The sequence below is a fragment of the Anomaloglossus baeobatrachus genome, chromosome 3 (assembly GCF_048569485.1).
Source record: "Anomaloglossus baeobatrachus isolate aAnoBae1 chromosome 3, aAnoBae1.hap1, whole genome shotgun sequence".
Taxonomy (NCBI): Eukaryota; Metazoa; Chordata; class Amphibia; order Anura; family Aromobatidae; genus Anomaloglossus; species Anomaloglossus baeobatrachus.
Window position 1 is genome coordinate 92,157,360 of NC_134355.1, and position 26,339 is coordinate 92,183,698.

The following is a 26,339-nucleotide window of genomic DNA, read 5'->3' on the forward strand; positions in this document are numbered from 1 at the left end:
TTTTAACTACTTCATTGATTACAGGTTAACGAGGGAGACGCCTTCAGAGTTAATTGCAGCCCTTAGAGTCCCTTGTCCAATTACTTTTGGTCCCTTGAAAAAGAGGAGGCTATGCATTACAGAGCTATGATTCCTAAACCCTTTCTCCGATTTGGATGTGAAAACTCTCATATTGCAGCTGGGAGTGTGCACTTTCAGCCCATATTATATATATAATTGTATTTCTGAACATGTTTTTGTAAACAGCTAAAATAACAAAACTTGTGTCACTGTCCAAATATTTCTGGACCTAACTGTATATATATATATATATATATATATATATATATATATATATATAACACTATGTAATAAACTATGTAAGTGGCAAACAACAGTTTTCAACAAAAACATACTAAATAACATTAAGTACATTGCGTATAGTTAAGTGAAAAATGTATTGTAGTACAATGTGAACATCAGACATTTAATCATTTTTATGATACAATAATCAAGATATTTAGATAGAACATAAAATACATTTATTGGAATACAACTTTAGGACACAAACTGTAATAAATTGTAAATATGTAATACAATATGTAATATACACACACACACACACACACACACACACATATATATATATATATATATATATATATTACATAGTGTATTACATATTTACAATTTATTAGTTTGTGTCCTAAAGTTGTATTCCAATAAATGTATTTTATGTTCTATCTAAATATCTTGATTATTGTATCATAAAAATGATTAAATGTCTGATGCTCACATTGCAGTACAATACATTTTTCACTTAACTATAAGCAATATATGTGGGAGTCGGAGTCGGAGTCGGTGCAAGAGAAATTGAGGAGTCGGAGTTGAAGGTTTGGCTTACAGACTCCACAGCCCTGGGTGCAAGGAAAGGTCAAAGACTGGCCGCGCATGGGCACTACAATACTTTGATCTGCCCTCAGCAGTGTGGAGGACCTTAATGCCGGCCTCTGTGGATGACGTAGGAAGCATCATTCATTCGAGGCTCAGAAGAAAGAGGATGGCAATCGCCGCAGAGAGGAGGTGCCAGACCGGACAGCAGCCACACCCGTCGGACCGGACCACTCTGCAGCTGAGTATAATAAAGGTCTTTTTTTAAGTTATACAGAGCAGCCTGGGCTCTTATATATAGTATTCTAGAATGCTGTATATAAGGAGTCACTGGTGGTGGACGTAGCTCATAAGGGAAAATCCTGGTTACAGGTTCCCTTTAACTAGTGAATGCTGCAATTTTTTCATACGTAGATTCAGTCCGTGGCAAAGAATTGCTCGTCTGCACTGCCCCATTGCATAACATCGGTCCAAGTGCAGTCCATTATTTTACAGACATAACTTGGACTGAAATTATGGTTGTGATGGCTGGGGGCCACATACAGTATACTGGCATTTTGGCCACATGTGCCCCCGGGCTCTAGATTGTGCACCCAGCTATAGAGCAATAACATGTAATGGAAGCGTGTGATACTTCAGTTCTACGTCCAGCCACAGTAGAGGCAGAGCTGAGTCTGTTAAATACAACAGACATGATTTGTTATTACGCATAGTTGCTCTATAACCATATAGTGTAGCTCATTCTTCATTTTATACTCCTCATTTTTTTCTCAAAAAGGCAATGAAATCACATATCAGCTAAATATGTAGATTGGAATATTCTCATAGCTCCAATAAACCTAATAGAGTCATTTATTATTAAAACATATGGTCCATACTGTATGTAAGGGGTAAAATCCACAGCATCAATCTCTTAATTAACGAATGATATGCCGAATACATTTACAAATCAGAAAATGGGGGCATTATACATCTTTAGTAGGAAATCAATGGTTCTCGGAAGCAGCCACAATAAATAATCAGACGCATGTATATAATCACTCGCGGTAGAAGCATCTAAGCACTTTCTATCTGACACACTACTTAGTGTAAGTGATCACCTGCGGCGTATCACCGTCATCCACATGGGAGCAGTGAAGGCTGATACATGAGACAATCTTGCCGGATGATAAGATCATTCATATTTACTGTGTTTTCTGGTGAAGAACTTTGACGTATCGATCAAACGTGTTATTGGCGGGACATCAGTAGGGCTCAGGAGCTGCGCTCCCACTGAATTGATGGGGATTTTTTGCTTTGGAAGTTACGGGCCTGAGTTCTCAATTTGTAATTAGAAAATGTTGATGTGAGACAGTGTCCAACTATCGAAAATGATTCTGTGGATAAACAAGGGCAATAGGGTCTTACCCAAATATGAGGTAATGTAGTGTCAAAAGCTGGCTGCTCACCTTGTAGGGTTGTGCGACACAACCAGTATGAAGCGCTAATACAGCTGCCATAAGATCCACGACCCATAGGTGTTACGAGGGGGACCCGGGGAAGCGTGCCAAGATGGGAAATGGACTGCTTCCGCCGGTCAAGGTCCACTGTGCGGTGTAAGGGACCGCCGCTATGGTGGGTGAAGAGTGAGCGGGTTGCTGCTAGCGATCGTCTGGAATGTCACAGACGATCTATGTACACCGATCTGCCCTAACCCGTGAGGGTTGTATGGCACAGATCTCACGTCTCGGTGTACCTGTTGCACGGGGAAGCACAGAGGTGCCCACGCACGTGTGCCAGTGGAAGTCACGAGAATATGGCACGAGGGTAGCACAGAGGTGCCCACGCACGTGTGCTTTCAATAAGCAGGTGAGTCCAATGGAGACTTGAGGAGCTCACCTGGGACAGGAACACGGCCTGTTGACGGGGGTACTGCCGGAGCAGCAAGGCAGGAACACGGCCTGCAAACGAGGTACTGCCGGAGCAGCAAGGGCCAAGCCCACAAGAGACAGTAATGCCTGAGCAGTGGCGTGGCAGCACGCTGCCAGACATCCAAACATAGAAGGACGGTCGCGCGCCGCCATGATGGCAGGGGGAGCTTTTAAGGAGGTGCAGCTCCACCCGAGGGCGGGCGCGAGGCGGAGATGACGGACTTGACCCAATCAGGGTCCACGACGTCCCAGCCTGGCCAGTCAGGATTGACCACGTCACCAGCCTTGTCATCAAGCCGTGTGATGTCAGTGAGCGAATCAGGACCCACCACGCATTGCACATGCTCACCCTCCTGCCTCTGGGAAATAGAGGCGGGATCCTCGGTCTCACAATGTGCAGAGATAACGGGAATCTCACTGCTTCCCTGAGCAGTAAACCTCTGCACATTGCGCAGCCTCGCAGACCTTCGGGGCCGCTGAGCAGGAGAGTCTGCGGCAGGCCAGGAATGGGAGACCGCTTCACTCCTTGTAACAGGAGAACCACTAGGTGTCACCCTTCTGCTGCCTCTCTGAGAAGGTATCTCCTGCACACTGCGCAGTCTGGCAGACCTTCGGCGCTGCTGAGCAGGAGTGCTCGTGGCAGGCAAGGAATGGGAGACTGCCTCAGTCCTTGCCTCAGGAGAGCCACGAGATGTAACACATAGGTATGAAGATAACATGGAGGAACCAGTAGAAAAATGTGGATTAGTCTGTGCTACTATAGATAGAGAAACTCTAATCCACATGTCTACATCAGGAAAAATAATTTGGTGGCTTTTCCTGATGTAAAAGTTTGTTTTTACTTCGAAACGAGTTGACATAAACCACCCTGCCATTTACACTTCTATGGATCATTGTTTCTCTATCTATAGCTATTCTCGTTGCGGAGACTGACACACCATTGCAGCATGCCAATGGTGAGGAGATTTTAAGCTGCAATGCTCCTCTTGAAAATATGCAAATTGTCTCTTCAGTGAGGAAGTAAATACACTTTAGTGCCACCTAATGGAGGTAGCAATACTAAAAGGCAGAACATTATGGCTTAAAGTCTCCTAACCACTGGCATGCTACAATGGTGTGTCAGTCTCCACAAGGAGAATAGCTTCCCCTTTAGACCCCGTCTTAGTCTCTCATACAGCCAGATCAGATCTCATACTTTGCACTGACGAGGGACAACCATCCCGAAACATTGTCTGCAAATTGAGGTTCTGATCTGGCATAAATCTTAAGGGGTACTTTGCACGTTGCGACATCGCTAGCATCGGCTAGCGATGCCGAGCGCAATAGTACCCGCCCCCGTCGCACATGCGATATCTTTTAATAGCTGCCGTAGCGAACATTATCGCTACAGCAGCTTCACACGCACTTACCTGCCCTGCGACATCGCTCTGGCCGGCGACCCGCCTCCTTCCTAAGAGGGTGGGTCGTGCGGCGTCACAGCGACGTCACACGGCAGGCGTCCAATAGAAGCGGAGGGGCGGAGATGAGCGGGACGTAAACATCCCGCCAACCTCCTTCATTCCGCATAGCCGGTGGAGGCAGGTAAGGAGATGTTCCTCACTCCTGCTGTGCTGCTGCAGGAACGAGGAACAACATCGTATCTCCTATTGGTGCGACATTATGAAAATGACCGACACTGCACAGATCACCGATTTTCAACGCTTTTGCGATCGTTTATCGGCGCATCTAGGCTTTACACGTTGCGACGTCGTTATAGGTTCCGGATGTCCGCCACTTTCGATTTTACCCCGCCGATATCGCAGTAGCGATGTCGCAGCGTGCAAAGTACCCCTTAGTCATACCACAAGACTCATTAAAGGGCCACTTTTGACTTTTAGGATTGCTACCTCCAATAGGTGGTACTAGAGTTTGTCTATTCCTTACTGAAGAGACAATGTGCATATCTATCTATAGCAGTGCAGACTAATCCACATTTTTCTACTGGTTCCTCCATGTTATCATCAGTGCCCAACTATAGTACAGAAGATGCCCATGCAAGCACAAGGACACTGGCATATTGGACTCAATGCTTTGCAAAGGATTTAGGGCTGAATTCAAGAGTGGGGATCTAATGGTTTCCTAGTACTCACCCTTAGATCTCCTTCACATATCCGTGTTTCCAGTAGGTGTGGCATCTGTTTTTTTCATCTATACCACATGTACCCATTATAACTTATAGTGATCCTAACATGGCGGTGTTTTCACACTGACTGTATGTTCATGTGAACTAGACAGAGACAGCATGAATGACAAAAGCCAATACACATCTATGGGTCAATGAAAAACACGTACAGCAGCCGGGTGGCATCTGTGTTTAACATTGCAAAATATAGAAGCTTTGTAATTTCATTCTTTCTTTATCCATAGAGGAAAAACACGGACGACACACTGATGGTAAAAACTACATGGATGGTATATTGACGGAACACTGATGGAAACCACCGGTACTATTTTTTCCCATATGTGTCTTATATGCACGTCTGAAGGAGGCCTTATATAGGGCTCTGGATTTCTTTGAAAGAAATCTCCAGGTCGCTGCCCCTAAAGTTGTCTTCATTAGTAAGAGCCATTGTGAAAAGACTGGCAATTCCAAGTTGGCAGGCAAAAGATAATCAGCAAGGCAGGTAAAAGTCATGGTAATCAGAGTATTTTAACAAGGAGATTTTATGCAGCCCTCCTATACTGGTATGATGGAGCAGAACCTCTTGCAAGTAGTGAAGAAAACAAAATTTTAATCCAACTTTTTTGGTAAAAAAAAAAACAATACCTTTTCTTTATTAGAAAACTCCATGAAATCTAGTATTGATAGAAGCCAACACAGAATACTTATGTAGCACCCCTGAAGCCATCAGGGAGCTACAAGGTACTGCATCCCCACTAGGATGCAGGGCCTACCCCCTAGGGACCAACAAGACCAGTGCCGCTAACAACCAAACACTCCAGTTAATCCCTGTTTTTCACAAATTCCCCATAGACTGGTACTAGGCTATGGTTGGACCAATGGATGGCCACCTAGAGGTGGAGCCAATCCAGTCCACTAGATGACCAGGTGGGAGGGGCAGACAGTGAACTGTCAGAAAGACAGTAGTTAGTTAGTCGTGACAGAGGAAGTGAGCAGCTGCTCTGACAGGAGTGTGATGGTGACCTGAGGGCCCAGGCGGTTGGTTGCCGGTGGAGTACGGTGGAGTATTCCCGGAGCCACGCATCAACGGGGTACAGAATCCTAGGTCAGGCAAATGCTCCAGGCAGACCGGATAAAATCTGCACAGTGAGGGGACCATCAAGGACCTCACTGGCCTTGAAGTTCGGGACACAATAGCAACGGGAAAATCGGGGCCAGGACCAGAGACTCCAAACCCACAAGGTTCACGCCACTGTCAGGCGGACAGAAGTGGACAAACCACCGGACGGGGACCCCCAGTTGCCCTACGCCACGGGGACCCATTAACCAGAGATAGGTGCAGGGGAAGAAGGTACCAGATTACTACACTGGCACTGGGACGAAGGGGACCTGGAGATGAAAGCAGCCGGCCTCGTGTAACCAGTTACCACCAACAAGCAGTGAGTAAAGTACCACAGGGTTCACACTACCGTCATACAGACTGCCGTTAAAGACAACCAGGAGGGTTGCTTCAAGTCACGGGGACCCACCAACCAAAAACAGGTGCAAGGGAAGGAAGCCACCAGGTCACTAAACTGGCACTAGGACTGAAGGGACCTGCGGTTGAGATCAGCCGGCCTCAGGTGACCAGTTTCCAGCATACTGTGTACTTTGAGAAAAGGAACCAGTTACACTGCAACCCCTTGTGTGGCCTACTTTCTTTCAACACCCATCTACATTACCTATCCTCTGGGGCCTGGCCCTGCTTGCGGAGGGCCTAACATCCAGGCTGCCACTAAGAACAGCCCTAGTAGTGAAAACTGTGCAGCGACGGCTCCATCCACAGAGCCGCAAACCGCAAGTGGCATCACGCGTGAACTTTATTCAAAATCCCCGGTAAATATTCCCCTTTTAAAAAGCACCCAGGGCACGGGACCAGGCAACGGCCACCAAAGTGACATTCCCCAGTTATACACTGACCGGAACAGAGTACCTGGGCGACACACTTACATCCCTTATGAAGTATGGAAATTGCCACTTTGGAGAGGAAGAGGACTTAAATTCTAGTGCCACCTACCGGAAGTAGCAAAAAGTCCAAAACACTGTAACAAGCATTGTCTCTTGACTTAGGATAAAAGGCAAACCACTCTATTTGCAAACATGTGTTTTGAATGTTTGCCTCTCCTCAGTTCAAAGCAAATGGTCTGATTTGGTTGGACAAAAGACCACTGATAGAGGCATTGCATGACCTATAAGACTCCTAATACCGGCTTTGCACTTTCCACAAGTAGAGACTTTACTTCTAGGACCCCCGTCACAGGCCTATTATCCAGCCAAATCAGACCTCTTGTTTTGCACTAATGAGGAGAAACACCCCGAAACACAAGTTTGCAAATAGAATTTCTGATTTGGACTTTCAGATGGCAGTCCACAGCCATTACCTGATTAATGATTGTCATCCAAAAAGCTTTGACTAAAGCCTTTTCTACATACCTTATGTAACCATTTTGTGTATTTTTATGGTGCCTACTATTGATATTGGTTTTTAAAGGATTTTCTAATTAAAAAGAAATTTATTTTTGCAAAGATCTTTGGTGCAGGATCAACCTTCTGTTTTCTGGACTATGTTCACAACAATAAATAGGCCAAGGTCAGGATTGGCACTATAGTAGACAAGCAGAAAAGCAACAGATGGGAAGACAAGGTCAGGAGATAGGTCAAATGTCAAGGGTTACAGAAAAAGATCAGACATCAGTTAACTGGTATCGAAAGGACTTAAGTCAAAATGAGGGAAACCTGCGACAGCTAGGAAGTGATGGCTGACGTGTGGGCATATGGATGAATCAGATAAACCAGGGCAGAAGAGCCGAGGATGAGGACACTGGGAATGAGCCAATAAGCACCACACAGGAGATCGGAGCGTCGGGCATGGCATCCTTTGGGGCAAAAGATGGAAAGTATACAAGGACGCCAAGCACTGGAAGGACCGAAATGTGTGACATTTAATCCACTACACTTGTGTTATGTGCCATGGTGACCACTTATAGTGTTGAGCGGACCCAGACCCGCAAAATCGAGATCCGCACGGTTTGAGAGCCCGATCCGAGTCCGACCAGTACCCGGGATTCGGGGTGCACGATCCGGATCCGATTTTTTTTTTTTTCTCTCTCTCTCTTTCTCTCTCCTCTCCTCTCCTCTCTTTCTCTCTCTCTCTCTCTCCCTCTCTCTCTCTCTCGTCCCGGATCCGGCTCCCCATTGATCTACATGGCCGCGGATTCCGGATCGGATCCGGACTTCTGCGGCAACCCGATCCGGATCCGCCGGACCCGGATTATGACCGATCCGCTCAACTCTAACCACTTATAATAAATGGTGGGAAATGATGTGGTAAAATGTTTTTGCAATTTTTCCAGTAACATAATGGAATAAACTGCATTTATTAGATCAAAAATTCTTAATATTTTTTAATATGATTATTTTTAATATTTTATTTCTGTAAGAAACAGTAAATGTCCTTATTTTACAGCTACTGGATGCCATATAATTTCAGCATTATGCCTCAGCTAAGCATTAATTTCCCTAACCGTCCATTTGTTACTGGATTATTCAGCAAATGCATTGTGGCGGAAAACCTCTTTATAATTTATAAAGATTGCGCCGTAGATTGAGACACTGTAACAATGGATATTTACTACTCACTCATTTCCCAACTTTAAAAATAAGTAATGCCCAAGCATCGGGGCCGCACTGAGCTCCAGCTCATGGGCATCTATTGCTGACCTAGGTGCAGGGTTGGTCCTGAGTGGGAGGAAGAAGTAACCTCTGCAACATAATTAAAGATTGATTGTTCTTGTCTAAACTGAGATGGTAGAAGAAATGTGTGTTAGGGGCAGCGCATGACGTGTCTATGGAGAGGAGATGTTGGCGAGGACACAGGAAAAAGGAGACAGCTGGCATTTAACGGCGCAGATGTGTGGCCGTGATGCCCACAGGAATGCAACCAGAAAAATGTCACGCAGAGAAGTCGCAGTATATTAACACAAATTACTGGGCAAAATCAACCACTCTAATGGAAAACAAATCTACAGATTATTAACCTGAGAGTTTCCATCAGTGTGAATATGTGCAATATTACATAGGGAAAGACTTTTCACTATTCATAACAGTTTTTTTTTTTGGTTGCCTTCTTTTGAAGTAATAAGCTTATACAAAAAGGGATGAGTGGGCACTACCATGCTCGGGTGCTCGGTATTCGCGTAACTAGTGATGAGCGAGCACTACCATGCTTGGGGCTCGGTACTCGTAACTAGTGATGAGCGAGCACTACCATGCTCAGGTGCTTTGTACTCGTAGCTAGCGATGAGTGAGCACTACCATGCTCAGGTGCTTTGTACTCGTAACTAGTGATGAGCGAGCACTACCATGCTCAGGTGCTTTGTACTCGTAACTAGTGATGAGTGAGCACTACCATGCTCAGGTGCTTTGTACTCGTAGCTAGTGATGAGCGAGCACTACCATGCTCAGGTGCTTTGTACTCGTAACTAGTGATGAGTGGGCACTACCATGCTCAGGTGCTTTGTACTCGTAACTAGTGATGAGTGAGCACTACCATGCTCAGGTGCTTTGTACTCGTAACTAGTGATGATCGAGCACTACCATGCTCAGGTGCTTTGTACTCGTAACTAGTGATGAGTGAGCACTACCATGCTCAGGTGCTTTGTACTCGTAGCTAGTGATGAGCGAGCACTATCATGCTTGGGTGTTCGGTACTCCCAGCTAGTGATGAGTGGGCACTACCATGCTCAGGTGCTTTGTACTCGCAACTAGTGATGAGTGAGCACTACCATGCTCGGGTGCTCTGTACTCGTAACTAGTGATGAGTGAGCACTACCATGCTGAGGTACTCGCAGCTAGTGTTAAGCGACCACTACCATGCTTGGGTGCACCACCCATAAGTGCAAGTGGTGACTCTGCACCCCTCTACCTAGTGCTAGGACTCTCTGTTGTATCGTGGGTCCTGTGTACCCTGAATGTTGTGGCCCCTGCTGGGGTTTTTCCTGTGATCTGGTAAAACTCTGTTAGTCACAGTGTGACAATGACTTCTTACCCCAATGACCACTACTCTTAAAGGGGATTTCCATGTTCGGTAGATTATTATATTTTAATACTCTTTGTTTTGGGAAGGGGATGGGGTGGAGGTGATATTTTGGGCCTTCAGAGACATTTACTAGTTTTTCCTAAGGTTAGAGTTATTTTCCAGACGCAGTGGTTGCTGGTGTTTGTATAATTGAAGTATCGAGTCTACTTTTCTTGGCAAGGGATGCAGGTGACACATTTGACTGTTGCAGGAGACACAGCACTTGAGTGTATTGATAATAATTCGTGATGTACTTCAGTCCATTAGATGTCTGGAAAGCAGCTGCCTGAGATAGAGATCAGCGGATTGCACTTTCGCTGCAGAATATCTAATAATACCTCTAGTAGAGGGAATATCAAATATGCTTTTAAAGGATAGACATATTCTGGGCATTTTGTTTTTACTTAATCACATGTATTTTAGTTAAACTTATTTTTTGGTTTTATCAAAAATTTTGACCATTTAAACTTCCAAAGCTTTTATGTGTTACAGTTAGTGATGAGCGATCACGAAAATGCTCGAGTGCTCGTACTTGAATCGGGCAGGTCGGACGCTCAGATAGGCTCGACTCGAGGAACGATGATATATAATACAGTGTGTGAAGAATTATTAGCCAAGCTGTGGAGTAGCTGGATGCATGTGATGGAGCATTGTCCTGCATGAAAATCATGTTTTTTTGAACGATACCGACTTCTTCCTGTACCCCTGCTTGAAGAAGTTGTCTTCAAGAAACTGGCAGTAGGTCTGGGAGTTGAGCTTCTCTCCATCCTCGACCTGTAAAGGTCCCACAAGTTCATCTTTGATGATCCCAGCCCATACTAGTACCCCACCTCCACCTTGCTGGCGTCTGAGTCGGAGTGGAGCTTTCTGCCCTTTACTGATCCAGCCTCTGGCCCCTCCATCTGGCCCATCAAGAGTCACTGTCATTTCATCAGTCCATAAAACCTTTGAAAAATCAGTCTTAAGATATTTCTTGGCCCAGTCTTGACATTTTATCTTATGTTTCTTGTTCAGAGGTGGTGGTTTTTCAGCCTTCCTTACCTTGGCCATGTCCCTGAGTATGTCACACCATGTGCCTTTTGATACTCCAGTAACGTGTCAGCTCTGAACTATGGCCAAACTGGGGGCAAATGGCATCTTGGCAGCTTTATGCTTGATTTTCCTCAATTCATGGGCAGTTATTTTGCGCCTTTTTTGCCCAACATGCTTCTTGCGACCCTGTTGGCTATCTGCCATGAAACGCTTGATAATTCGGTGATGACGCTTCAAAAGTTTGGCAAGTTCAAGACTGCTGCATCCCTGTGCAAGACATCTCACAATTTTGGACTTTTCAGAGCCCGTCAAATCTCTCTTCTGACCCCATTTTGTCAAAGGAAAGGAAGTTGCCTAATAATTAAGCGCACCTTAAATAGGGTGTTGATTTCATTACACCGCACCCCTCCTCATTACAGAGATTCACATCACCTTATTTACTTAATTGGTAGTTGGCTCTCAAGCCTATACAGCTTGGAGTAGGACAACATGTATAAAAATTATCATGTGATCAAAATACTCATTTGCCTAATGATTCTGCACATAGTGTAATGCAAATCAGAGGTAAACACAAGTGTCTTTTCGGAAGACCCTAATAGGGGGGCTGGGGGGGGCTGGTAAACCACTGAAATAGATGGAAACAGCATGGGGAAGATGCCTTTTTGCATCTCTGACTCACAAGGCACTGTTTGGAACTAAATAAATAAATAAATAAATGGGAAAAAAACGAAATGGGGTCCCCCCTATTTTTGCTAACCAGCCAAGGTAAAGCAGATAGCTGAGCTGATATTATCAAGCTGGGAAGGTCCATGGTTATTTGACCCTTCACAGGCTAAAAATACTAGCCCGCAGCCACCGCAGAATTGGTGCATCCATTAGATGCTACAGCATTACCGTGTATGGCAGTCAATCCTCAAATGTTAATTAGCTTTTTAACAGCGGGGTAGGAACTTGAGCATGGCGCTCGACCAACTTCCCTTCTTGGCCAAGTTACAAGCATGCCAGAGCACCCCAATGCTCAATTGATTATCGAGAAGTGATGAGCGCGCTCGCTTGTCACTAGTTACCCTAGTTACACTATATAGCTGGCTGCAGAAGGAAGGGTGGATAAAATACAAATAGTATACACACCCAGCCTAACATCTGCGACTTTGATGGTCTCTGGTAGACCAGAAGCTATGGCAACCTCTTCTTCAATCTCTTGACCAATGAGTCCGGTGATTAGCTGCAACAAATGCCATCAAATGCAGATCTAAGCCATGCCAAGATCGATATACGATGGATTATCCATAGCAAAACCCCTCAAACACCATACACTTCTGGATGCCACCTTGTCAATGAAGACTACATTCTTCAATACTGTAGTAGGGGATTGTGGTGAATGTGCAGAAACCCAAAGCAAATAAAATATCAATGGAGTCCATTAGTGAATATTCAGCTCTAGAGTTGGAGTGAATTGATTCACAGGACCTGGTGCATTGGCCAAGTCGGTAATCATTGGTCACTGAATTGGAGCGCTGAGTATTGACTCTTACCTGAAGCCATCCCTGATTTTCTTTTTGATTAGCCACTCTGGCACAGTGTCATCTTTATGACGTGATATACTGTAACGTTGCGCCAAATGAGCTAATCAAAAGAAGAACTGGAAATGTTGGAAGGTAGGAGGCAGTTCTCAGGAATCCTGTCCTGTGGCCAATGATGACTGATGAAGCTGGTGAACCATGACCAGCACAATTCCCACCATCTCTATTCAGTTCTCCAAACAGCTGCATTAGGATTTATTCTTTTAGCCTGAATATTTTGTCAGTGGATCTTCTCAGGTCAAAGCATTTAAAAAATTCCCAAAAGGGAGATTTTTTTTTAAAGGGAACCTGTCAGCAGATTTGGGGCCTATAAGCTGCGGCCACCACCAGTTAGCTCTTATATAAAGCATTTTAACATGCTGTATATAAAAGCCCAGGCCGCTGTGTAGAACGTAAAGATCACTTTATAATACTTACCTAAATGGTCGCTGCGGTGGAGTTGGGTCATATGGGCGTCTCCGAGCTCCGGTGTCGATGCCTCCTCTTTCGGCCATCTTTGTCGTCCTTCTGAAGCCGGGGTGCATGATGTGTCCTACGTCATCCACACTCACCGGCATTGAGGGCCTGCGCAGGACCGGCGTGTGTGTATGATGTAGGACACATCATGCACACAGGCTTCAGAATGAGGACGAAGATGGCCAAAAAAGGAGGCGCCGGCACCAGAGACGCCCATATGACCCAACTCCACCGCAGCAACCGTTCAGGTAAGTATTATAAAGTGATTTTTACGTTATACAGCGTGGCCTGGGCTCTTATACACAGCATGTTAGAATGCTGTATATAAGAGCCCACTGGTGGTGGCCGCAGCTTATAGGCCCCAAATCTGGTGACAGGTTCCCTTTAAAGACTTCCATGATTGACAGATTACAACACAATTTGTTGGATAAAAATCCAGACCATAGAAATATAGAAAAATATGGTTTCTATAGTTATAATATTGCATGTTTAATAAAGCATTAATCATTAGAAGGGGGTTCCCGATCCTCCCTGTATATGCGCTGAGGAGTTTGAAGGCAAGCGGAAACAGCAAGATTCTCTGTATCAGCCAATATATGGAAAGATGTGAATAACCTTTAAGTAACAGCCAATATTATTCAGTATTATGGGTTATTTTCAAAAAATCATATGTATAGGAGGAGCCTTACTTCATCCATAGAAGATTTCTTACAGTCATCGTCGTCGTCATCATCATCTTCCTCACTCTCAATGTCAGCTTCACCTGTAATGAATAAGAAACCAAAAACTAAATTGAAACTTTTTTCCTCATTATATTTTACTATCTTAATTGATAAAAATGTAAAACTTAAAAACTTGTTAGCTGACAAAAGAAATGCATAATATAAGGGTTTTTTTTTTACAGTTTTTCTAAATTTATACCATTATGTTACTTTCAAATAGTTTTTATATTGTGATTAGCATCATTCACTGTAAGGCTATGTGCGTGCCCACGGGAAATTAAACCTGTGCATTTATCTGCGGAAAATCAGCGGATTTTCTGGATTTTCCAGATAAATCCGCAGGTTTCTGCATGTACAGACACTCCCCATGTTATCCTATGGGACATGGGGCGTGCTGTGTCCATACTACGGTATGTGTAGCTGCGGAATATGCTGCGGATGTCTCACAGCCGCACGTAACTGCATGTTAATTATTCCTGCGGAATTACCTGCGGAAATCACGGCCCTCCACTATGGAGATAGAGGCCGGGACTTCCGCAGGTAAGTCGCACGAATGCCTGAAGGTTTACCACAGCTATTTCGCTGGAATCCCGCAACTAAAAATAGCTGCGGATTCCGGGGAGCAGCTGCGGGAAACCTGCGGATGTACCAGTATGTCAATTGTTGGTGTATTTTTTCAAGCGTTCTGTAGCCCTTACAACGATTGACGTCTTTAAAAAAAAAGTTGGCACCAAAACAAATGCGTTTTTTGGTGAGTTTTTCTGGCGTGCTGCCAGGTAGTCCAGCATATTCATGAGCTCTGTATAACTGCTAGATCTGCAGTAGAGAAAACATTGATTTCATCAAAATGATAGCAAACAGCTCAGTAAGTGACACATCGCTGGAATCAGGGTCTCTGCCCCTACATTACACTGCTGTCAGATGGGGAAACAAAAACCTGGTGACAGATTCCCTTTAAGGCTGAGGCTGGATGATGACTTTGGCTGCAACACAGAACACATGGTCCAAAATCGATGTTTTCCACTGTTTAATTCAAGTGAATGGGGTCACATTAGGACCCGCAAGGTACCATGACAAGCAAACTTCAAAAAGTCAAAACCAGCTGGTTTTTTGGAACTTGCGTGTCCCAGTACTTTGCAGGTTACAATGTGGCCCCATTCATGGGAATTATGCTACAATGCAGCAGTAGCATACAGTGATCTTTGGATGCGTGACCCGTGTTGTGACCAAAGCCGCCATGTACGGCCATTTTACTTCTTTAGAGATAGCATGTGAAGGTGAAAAGATCCAGAGCCAGATAAAGTAAAAAAAATGATGTTAGGTTAAAAATCCTTTTATTTAAGAAGCATTATAATAAAAAAGGCATTAAAAATAGGAAGGAAACATGTAACTTACACATTTCAGACAACAAAAAAAGGTCCTTATTAATTTTTTAGAGGGTTTACAGGTTTCCTTCCAATTTTTAATGCCTTTTTTATTTTATTAAATAAAAAATGGATTTTCAATAAATGGATTTTTAACCTAACATCATTTTTTGGGGACTTTATCTGGTGCTGGATCTTTTCACTTTCACATCCTGTTGTTTTCTGGGAATGTCGTCCTGGAGTATTCCGTGTAACTACATGGGTTTTTACTCATGACAGTATGATGGTAAGCTGAAAGTTTTTTCTTTGCAATTTTCCTTTTTTAGAGCTAGTCAATACCTGTGATGGAGCGTCAGTGACATACATGTGTGGCCTCTTAAATACATTCCATGCTTGTTTGGCTTATGACCCTCAGACATGCATTATAGGAACCAGACTAGAAAAAACAAATGGTGGTGGCTCCTACTTCTGTAAAAAGGGGGTTAGTTGTATTATTGGTAAAGACTCAAAAAGCTGTCATGTAGTGTTCAGGTCCAGACCCATTAGGTGTCACAGCAGCATTAGGCTTTGTTTACACTGCAGAGCCTGACAGGCATCCTGATATATCCTAGTTGTTCAACCAGAGCTGGGTATCGGCTGTTTCATGTAATCTGTTCCTCAGTCCTGCAGGAGTTGGGGAACTCTGCTAGGAGCTCAGGGTGCTGATTACCAATAACAGCTGTCTCTGTCCTATATAAGATTCTGGATCTTGCCACTCAGAGCTGATGATAACTTCAGCATAGCTCCAGCCATTCCAGTTTTGGTGGTAATCTTGTTTATGGTGATCTGTAGTTGCGATTTTGAGTGGTGTGGAAGTTTTACTGTCGGCATTTACTTCCCTTTAATATTCTCCTGTACACATATTGTCTCTCCTTTTTTGTTTGAGTTCAGTGTATGCGAGTTTTCTTTCTCCTTTGTCCATGTAGTTTCTGTGGGGTTTTGTTATTGCGCTTCCTGGCCTTCCTGGAGAGGGGAAGTAAGATCAGGGCTCGGACAGGGTCACACTGGGGGCTCGGACCTGGCTACCATCAAGTCTACCTCTGAGATAAGGGACAGCGCAGGGTCTTGAGTCTGAGGGCCAGCCTAGTGGCCCCTGTTCTGTCATTACATATCCTGTGATAAAAGCTGTTAAAACTTGGAGGGTAAATGTGATAATTTTAGGAATGTACAGTATGTATTAGTCAAAACCAATTTTAAACACTGAATGTAACCGATTTATTTATTGTAAAGAACAGATATCCTTGATGACCATATACAAGTTTTGGCGATGATTACTTTCAGTGGGGACTTGATCCCAGTATGAAGAATTGGTAAAATGAAGAGGATGTGGTTGTCCAGCAAGAGCTACTTCTTCATAATTGCTAACAGAGACGCAATAGCTTGTGTCCTAAGTCAACAGTGCCTGGTACTTCAGTCTGATTAGTGGGAGTCCAGTGCTTAAAAATGTATGACTTCCCAATAAAAGGTGGGTGCATTATAATTATAAAGCCCCTTTAGGATCCCTGACGTGTACATAAATGGTACATGACATGATAACGTGATAGCCATATTGCCTAGAGTTGTCTGAAATTCTTGAAACTAATGAAATATATATAACTAAGAACAGTGTGACGCTAAAGAATAGCCGAGCACAGGAATACAGCTGGGAAATAACACAATAGAAATGGCCTCCGGCAGCACAGAGGAGTTTAGGTGCTTTGGACAAAAAGCGCAACTAACAAAGCAAAGTGCTTTTTGCTGAGGTGAGAGGTGGAATAAAGGAAGCGTAAAATCATGGAAGGGGCTGCTGCTGAGCATTTCATTCCCAAAAAAGAAGATGCCAGAACAATGGGGCCTTTCTTAGTCCAAACATTCATTACATGAAACCTCCCATCTGTAAAATGAAGTCTAAAGGAAAATAAGAGGAGATAAATCTCACCAATGATTCCCAGAGTGAAGGCCGTCATTTACAAGGAACATTGTGGAAATAAATAATGGATATTGAACACTGAGACTAGAAAAAAATGATGCTATTGACAGGACGGACAACAAATACTGATTAACAATCAATGGGGATCCCCATCATGGGCACTATAAGCCCCCAAAATAAAATAGGATCTAAGCAATAGGATAAAAAATCCTTAGTTTATTTGTCAGCACAATGCTAGGAACTATTCTCACTTCTGCAGTAATTACAAAGGACATACAATACTGATGATACTGCAGAGGCAGAGATCCTGTATCACTTACTGTGCTGCTTGCTGTAGTTTTGATAAAATCACTGTCTTATCAGCAGAGGATTATCACTAGAGGGCTGGTAAATCCACTGCCATGTAGTATTGTCTCTTCATAAGCTCTGGATAATCCCTCCCCTACCACTGATTGGCAGTTTTCTGCCTATGCACAGTGGACACAAAAAGCTGCCAATCAGGGGTTTGGGTGGGGTTATCCCGAGCTCAGCATTCAGAGAACTGCTAGATCTGCAATTGATAAAACAGCGATTTCACTGAAATTACAGCAAGGAGCTCAGTAAGTGACACACTGCTGGAATCAGGGGCTCTGCAGCTATCATGCTGCTTTCAGATGGGATAACAAAATCCTGGTAAAAGATTCCATTAAGGCCTTATTGACGCATCCATTTTTATTGTACACTAGTTGTAGTAGCCAGCGTTGTCCGGGACTCTCCATCTCTCCCACTCTCTTTCTCTCTCTGTGTCTGTCTCTTTCTCTCTCTGTTTCTCTCCCTGTCTGCCTGTCTCTCTCTTGATCTCTCTGTCTGTCCCTCTGTCGGTCTGTCTCTTTCTATACGTCTCTGTCTGTTGCTCTCTATCAGTCTGTCTCTCTATCAGTCTGTCTGTCTCTGTTTGTCTCTATCCGTCTCTGTGTCTTTCTGTCTTTGTTTCTCTCTACCTTTGTCTGTCTTTGTCTGTCTCTCTCTGTCTGTTTCTGTGTCTGTCTGTCTCTCTCTATCTGTTTCTCCATCCGTCTATGTGTGTCTGTCTGTCTCTGTCTATCTCTGTCTGTCCCTCTGTCTGTCTCTCTATTCGTCTCTGTCTGTCTCTATTCGTCTCTGTGTCTGTCTGAGTCTTTGTCTGTCTCTCTGTCTTTGTCTCTCTCTCTGTCTATCTGTCTGACTCTCTCTATCCGTCTGTGTCTCTGTCTGTCTTTATCTATCTCTGTCTCTGTCTGTCTCTCTTTGTCTCTATCTGTCTGTCTCTCTCTATCCGTCTCTATGTCTGTCTTTATCCATCTCTGTCTCTCTCTGTCTGTCTCTCTCTATCCATCTCTCCACCATATTACCTCACACATAATCTTTTTATATAGTACTAAGTATGTCCTTCATTGCTTATAGCAACCAATCACAGCTCCTATTAATGACCTGTAGCTCCCAGCTCCATTGACTTTAATGTAAGCAGGCTTTTTGGAGAGTAACTGTAAAGCGCGGGATTAAATGTTCCCCTCAAAACATAGTTTATGATGTTCCCTGAGTCACATGAGGTGTCTTTGCAAAATATCGTGATTGTAATTGCGACGGCGCGGATTCCTTTAGCGAACATACACATACACATACACATATATACATACATACACACATACACTAAGCTTTTATATATATATATATATATATATATATATATATATATATATATATATAGATCTGCTATTTATTTTTTAGGCACATAACATGTGAATACAATATAGTCAATGGGTATTTTTACTCTAGTCCACACAACGTCCTACTTTGGTCCAATTTGCAAACCAAAACTTGCTTATTCTAACAAATGGCCCAAGAAAAAAGAATAAATAGCGCACGTATGCTATGCGCCAATGTTGCTGGGATGGAAATCTCATCCACTGTCCATTAATTCAGTTTAATCACAACATAAAGCAAACTGTTTTTGAACTCTGTATGTATGAGTGTCATTATAGCTTTCTACCACTGGGTGGCATCCTCAGACAGATGCTGAAATTACGTACCATACGTTTCAAATGCAAAACAGCTTGCCAGCTCGGAAGAGTTCTTTGCCTTTTTATTAAGGAAGCAATTAGGAGAAATAAATACTTTGCTATATTGAAATGTGATGTTGCATTGCTCGTGTGTTACAGCACTCACAAAAAATCTCCAAACTTAAGTGAGCAAAAAATCAATCTGCTCACACAAAGGTCCTAGAAGTGCGGAATGGTTCGGAGTGTTCCATCTGTTTATGGCTCTGGGGATAATAAATATTAGCGAAGTTTCATTATCTTCATCGACCTGTTTATGGCAATTGCAAAAAACAATTAGCTGCTTTCGGATGCTGCGTGACACCAGCACACTGCAGGCCGGGTCCATGGACATAATCTGTAGATTAGACACATACAAGGTTGTAAACTCAGGTTTGGAGACCTATGGTCAGACCGGGCACACATCCTGAAATATGCCTGTCTGCACCAGGTCTAACAGGTGGCATATACTGTAGTCCACATCCTTACTTACTAACATTGCAGCATCGGTGGAGATCACATCCCTACAGGTTCTCATCACCTATTAAACTAACCTAGAATTAAGGCCAGCTATCCAGGGGCCCCAAGATGGGATACTTTTATGCAGGAACAGACGTACCACACGAAGCCAGTCCAGCTGCCCTGTGGGTTGCTCAGACAATGTTCCACTTTCTTCCCGTGTACTCAGGACATTGAGAAGTGAAGCCTCTGTCACTCCAGCTCTATTCCCCACCAGTGCCACCTTCTCCTGCTTAACTGACAGTTCCTTTGCCTGCAGTCATAACGCATAGAGGTTGTCAGTAGAGTTGAGCGAGTATCGAATTATTCGTACTCGCTATACTCATAACGAGTACTGTCTAATACTCGCGCATTCATTCCGAATACCGTGTGCAATGCAAGTCAATGAGGAAAAACTTGCAAAGTAACGAGTAACCTGAATGTCGTACTATTCGTCCAAGTAGCTAATAGTGCGGCATTCGGTTTACTTGTTACTTTGTAAGTTTTTCCCCATTGACTTGCATTGCACACCGTATTCGGAATGAATACGCGAGTATTAGACAGTACTCGTTATGAGTAGAGCGAGGACAAATAGTTTGATACTCGCTCAACTCCAGTTGTCAGTCAAGCAGGAGGAGGTGGAGCTGAGTGGGGAATAGAGCTGGAGTGACACAGGCTTCAGATCTACCAAATTAATTTGCATGTCAATTGAAATGCTAATATCTCAGTAACAGAGGAAAACTGGCCAGATAAAGATATTTCTTGGCTTGTCTTTGAAAGAGGCACATGCCCATATGAATAGTTTGAGATGTGAAATCCTGCTGACAGATTCCCTTCAAAATATTTCAACTTGTCTCGCAAAAAAACCTTGTAGCACCCAGGGATATGGGGTACTCGGTACCGGGCACTGTACGTCTGGGGAATATCACAGTGGTGGCCGTTACCCGGTTCCGTGCCCTGGACCCTTTTTGTAATGGGGATATTTACAGGGGATTGTTGAATAAAGTTTATACAGTACATGACGCCACTTGCGGTGTTGCAGCTAAGTGTAGGGAGCCGCCCCTGCAGAATGTCTCTACTGGGGATGGTGGTATTGGCAGCTAGTATGGTAGTCCCTCCGCAAGTAGGGTTTTGCCCCAGCGGGTGTATGGTGCAGTCGGCGTCGGAAAAGGGAGTCCACACAGGTATTTAGTGCAACTGGTTTACTTACTTTCTTGAGGTGGTAACTGGTTGCCCGAGGCCGGCTGGTTTCGCCTCCAGGTTCCTTTTGTCCCAGTGCCAGTCTGGTTTCTCTGGTACCTTCTTCCCCTGCCCCTGTCTCTGGTAAGTGGGTCCCCGTGGTTTAGAACACTGGGGGTCCCCGTTCTGTGGTTTGCCACTTCTGTTTGCCTGACGGTAATGTGAACCCTGTGGGGTTGGAGTCTCTGGTCCTGTCCCCGGTTCTCCCGTTGCTACTGAGTCTTTGGATTCTTTAGGCTCAGCAAGGTCCTTGATGGTCCCCTTTGCTGTGCAGGTGTTAACAGGTCGGCTTGAAGCTCTTTCCTGTCCTAGGGTCCTGTACCACAATGGTGCGTAGTTCCGGGAGTACTCCACCATACTCCACCAGCAACCACTTCTCCTGGGTACCAGGTCACCGTTAACCCGAGTCAGGATGTCATATTGCTTCCACCTTCACACCTCAGTCACTACTCAACTGACTTTTCTGTCCTCAGTCTGCCCCTCCCACCTGGTCAACTAGTGGACTGGAGTGGCTCCACCTCTAGGCGGCCATCCATGGTCCCACCCTAGCTAAGTACCATTGTATGGGGGATTGTTGGGGAAAACTGGGATTACCTGGGTTTTTGTTGGTACCGGCACTGGGGTTCTGGGTCCCTAAGGGGGTAGGCCCTGTATCCTTGTGGGGATGCAGAACCTTGTAGCACCCTGATGGTCTCAGGGGCGCTACAACCTCATATAGTGAAAATTACATAAAGATAAGTTAAGGATGTTACATGAATGGGCAAAAAAACCCAAAACATTAGGCCATCTGAACAAGTCCACTGCAAATATTCTAGTGTGTATGAACCTGTTAGTATATACATATATTATTTATTCTTGTGTACATCTACAGTGCCTACAAGTAGTATTCAACCCCCTGCAGATTTAGCAGGTTTACACATTCGGAATTAACTTGGCATTGTGACATTTGGACTGTAGATCAGCCTGGAAGTGTGAAATGCACTGCAGCAAAAAAGAATGTTATTTCTTTTTTTTTTTTTAAATTGTGAAAAGTTTATTCAGAGGGTCATTTATTATTCAACCCCTCAAACCACAAGCATTCTGTTTGGTTCCCCTAAAGTATTAAGAAGTATTTCAGGCACAAAGAACAATGAGCTTCACATGTTTGGATTAATTATCTCTTTTTCCAGCCTTTTCTGACTAATTAAGACCCTCCCCAAACTTGTGAACAGCACTCATACTTGGTCAACATGGGAAAGACAAAGGAGCATTCCAAGGCCATCAGAGACAAGATCGTGGAGGGTCACAAGGCTGGCAAGGGGTACAAAACCCTTTCCAAGGAGTTGGGCCTACCTGTCTCCACTGTTGGGAGCATCATCCGGAAGTGGAAGGCTTATGGAACTTCTGTTAGCCTTCCACGGCCTGGACAGCCTTTGAAAGTTTCCACCCGTGCCGAGGCCAGGCTTGTCCGAAGAGTCAAGGCTAACCCAAGGACAACAAGGAAGGAGCTCCGGGAAGATCTCATGGCAGTGGGGACATTGGTTTCAGTCAATACCATAAGTAACGTACTCCACCGCAATGGTCTCCGTTCCAGACGAGCCCGTAAGGTACCTTTACTTTCAAAGCGTCATGTCAAGGCTCGTCTACAGTTTGCTCATGATCACTTGGAGGACTCTGAGACAGACTGGTTCAAGGTTCTCTGGTCTGATGAGACCAAGGTCAAGATCTTTGGTGCCAACCACACACATGACGTTTGGAGACTGGATGGCACTGCATACGACCCCAAGAATACCATCCCTACAGTCAAGCATGGTGGTGGCAGCATCATGCTGTGGGGCTGTTTCTCAGCCAAGGGGCCTGGCCATTTGGTCCGCATCCATGGGAAGATGGATAGCACGGCCTACCTGGAGATTTTGGCCAAGAACCTCCGCTCCTCCATCAAGGATCTTAAGATGGGTCGTCATTTCATCTTCCAACAAGACAACGACCCAAAGCACACAGCCAAGAAAACCAAGGCCTGGTTCAAGAGGGAAAAAATCAAGGTGTTGCAGTGGCCTAGTCAGTCTCCTGACCTTAACCCAATTGAAAACTTGTGGAAGGAGCTCAAGATTAAAGTCCACATGAGACACCTAAAGAACCTAGATAACTTGGAGAAGATCTGCATGGAGGAGTGGGCCAAGATAACTCCAGAGACCTGTGGCGGCCTGATCAGGTCTTATAAAAGACGATTATTAGCTGTAATTGCAAACAAGGGTTATTCCACAAAATATTAAACCTAGGGGTTGAATAATAATTGACCCACACTTTTATGTTGAAAATTTATTAAAATTTAACTGAGCAACATAACTTGTTGGTTTGTAAGATTTATGCATCTGTATAAATCCTGCTCTTATTTGAAGTTTGCAGGCTCTAACTTATTTGCATCTTATCAAACCTGCTAAATCTGCAGGGGGTTGAATACTACTTGTAGGCACTGTATGTACTATATATGTGTGCTTAAAGAGGGCCTGTCACTAGGTAAAAAGTGACCAGTGACTTAGTTAATTATCACGGCTTCCCTAAGTAATCCATTAAACATAATCCAATAATCCTCAATATGCTTCCAGAGATATGGTTCTTTTTATTTGGTGCTAATCTCTATGGTCTTTATCAAGGGGTCAAGGGGGCATTGATCACAGGACTCTCTGGGGCATATCTTTAGGCTTATTACTAGTGATGAAAGAGCGTGCTTGGCACTCGACTGAATATCGAGGTGCTCGTGTGCCATGCTTTAATCCCCAGCCCGCAATTTTGACACTATGCATGTGAGAATTGCCTGCCAATTACAGCCATGTTGGCTACTGGCATTACTGTGATTGGCTGGCCATATGGCTTCATCGGGTCTTATATGAGACCTGGGGGTGCAAGGCTCGGCTTACTGCAGTTCAGGGAAACTTGATGTAGGAGGGACCACTTAGATTAGAGTAAGTATACAGGCAGGGTTGTACACTTGCACACTTTAGTGCCTTTCATGTGGCACTAAAGGATGTTTTTAGCCTGGTTTAACACTAGAACTACTGAGGTAGTCATTTTGACTACTTTGCACCATGTATTTCTATATAGGTGTCACAAGTCCAGTAGTTCTTTATTTATTTATTTATATATTTAGTTATTTATTTATTAAATTAAGAAAGAAATAAAAATGACTTGGAGATCTTTGATAACCAGCCAAGGTAAAGCAGACAGCTGTGGACTGATATTATCAGGCTGGGAAGGCCCATAGTTATTTGGCCCTTCTCAGTCTAAAGGTAGCAGCTCGCTGCCTCCACAGAATTGGCACATCACATTAGATGCGCCAATTCTGGCGGTTTGCCCCAGTTTTTCCCTATTGTCCTGGTGTGGTGGCTAGCGGGGTAATGGATTATGGCCTTGATGTAAGCTGTGAATTATCAGCTGACATCAAACGCACCGGTTAGTAATGGAGAGGGGTCCGTGACTAAGGGGTACTTTGCACATTGCGACATCGCTACTGTGATCTCGTCGGGGTCAAATCGAAAGTGACGCACATCTGGCACCGGTAACGACGTCGTAACGTGTAAAGCCTAGAAGCACCGATAAACGATCGCAAAAGCGTTGAAAATCGATGATCTGTGTAGTGTCGGTCATTTCCATAATTTTGCTGCAGCGACAGGTACGATGTTGTTCCTCGTTCCTGCGGCAGCACACATCGCCTTACTTGCGTCCCGCCTGCAATGAGGAAGGAAGGAGGTGGGCGGGATGTTTATGTCCCGCTCATCTCCGTCCCTGCGCTTCTATTGGCCACCTGCCGTGTGACGTAGCTGTGACACTGCACGACCCGCCCCCTTAGGAAGGAGGCGGGTCGCTGGCCAGAGCGACGTCGCAGGGCAAGTAAGTGCGTGTGAAGCTGCCGTAACGATAATGTTCGCTACGTCAGCTATCACAAGATATCGCATCTGCGACGGGGGCGGGGACTATCGTGCTCAGCATCGCTACAATCGGCTAGCGATGTTGCAGCGTGCAAAGTACCCCTATCCCAGTAAGTGTAAAGTAAAAAAAAAAACACACACACACACACTGCAAAAAAAAATGTTTATTTGAATAATAACTCCACAACACTATCCCTTGTTCACCAATGTATTATTTTAAGAAAAATCCATGGTGTACACATAATCTATGGTGTACTGGTCCCTCAATGTCTCCCAAATCGGTACTCCAACCTTCTGAGAAGGAGGCATTATAGGTCACTCCCAGTCAGCGCCAGACCCGGAATTTTAAAAGTGCAATGACATTAGTAACTCAGTGATATCACCATGCGTGATAAATTCCAGGTCTTGCACTGACCAGTAGTGACCTATGAAGCCTTGTTCTCTAAATGAGGCTCCATACTTTGCAGTATCAATTCAGCGAACGTCGTGGGACCAGTACACCATGGATTACTTCAGACCTTTGTGGATTTTTTTAAATAAATTGGTGAATGAGGGATAGTGTGGAGGAGTCTTTATTCAAATAAACATTTTTTTCCTGTTTGTGTGCTTTTTTTTGCTTTTCATTTAGTGGGTTAGTAATGGATGTGTCTGATAGATGCCTCTCCATTCCTAACTCTTGGACTTGATGTCAGCTGACATTACACAGCTAACATCAACCTCCAAAAATATTACTCATGTTACCAACGCATAAGAGCAATCAGGAAGAGTCAGTGTGAAACGCCAGAATTGGTGCATCTAATGAATGCACCAATTCTGGGGTGGCGGGGGGCTGCTATTTTTAGGTTAGGAAGGGGCCAATATCCATTGATCTTCTTACTCTAATAATACCAGCCCACAGCTGTCTGTTTTACCTTGACTGGTCATCAAAAGTGGGGAACCCCCACGTCTTTTTAAAAATGATTTATTTATATAGTTAGTTACCAGCTGTGACATGGGTGTCAGAAATACATCCAGGCGTCTTCCCCATGCTTTTTCCATTACATTTGCGCACTGTTTCCAGCCCCCAGACCTCCTAGGGGGGTCTTTAGGAAAAATTCTCAAGTTCCCTATTAACTTCCATTATACTAGTTACATGAATTGAGCCCATCTGACCATCGATTTCAGTAACGACCACTTCAGCACTTTAGAGTTCGCTCATCACTAGTGCCAATTTCTCAGTTCTCGCTACCAGGCATTTATGGCATATAATTGTTGATATGCTGGAAATATCTCAGATGGTAATACCCTAAAAATTTTATTGTGGCCCTTGGGCTTGATTCAGCATGATAATGTGGCCTTTGGACCAGAATAGGTTGTGCACTCCTGCTTTAGATGTAGAGCATGCCTGCTTCACACTATCACAGGCCTATGTGTAAAAGTATTATTATACAGATCTCTCTAATTTCCCTTCATATATTTGTACATTATAATATGATCGCCTT

General features: G+C 44.2%; 1 protein-coding gene across 1 annotated transcript in view; it reads right to left on the reverse strand.

Moving 5' to 3' along the window:
- PLCB1 (phospholipase C beta 1) overlaps positions 1-26,339 on the reverse strand; it is a 990,679-nt gene that overhangs the window by 211,689 nt on the left and 752,651 nt on the right. The window contains exon 15 of the mRNA XM_075339307.1: positions 13,818-13,891. Within this exon, the coding sequence (XP_075195422.1) occupies positions 13,818-13,891 (74 nt within the window). The remainder of the gene's footprint in view (positions 1-13,817; positions 13,892-26,339) is intronic.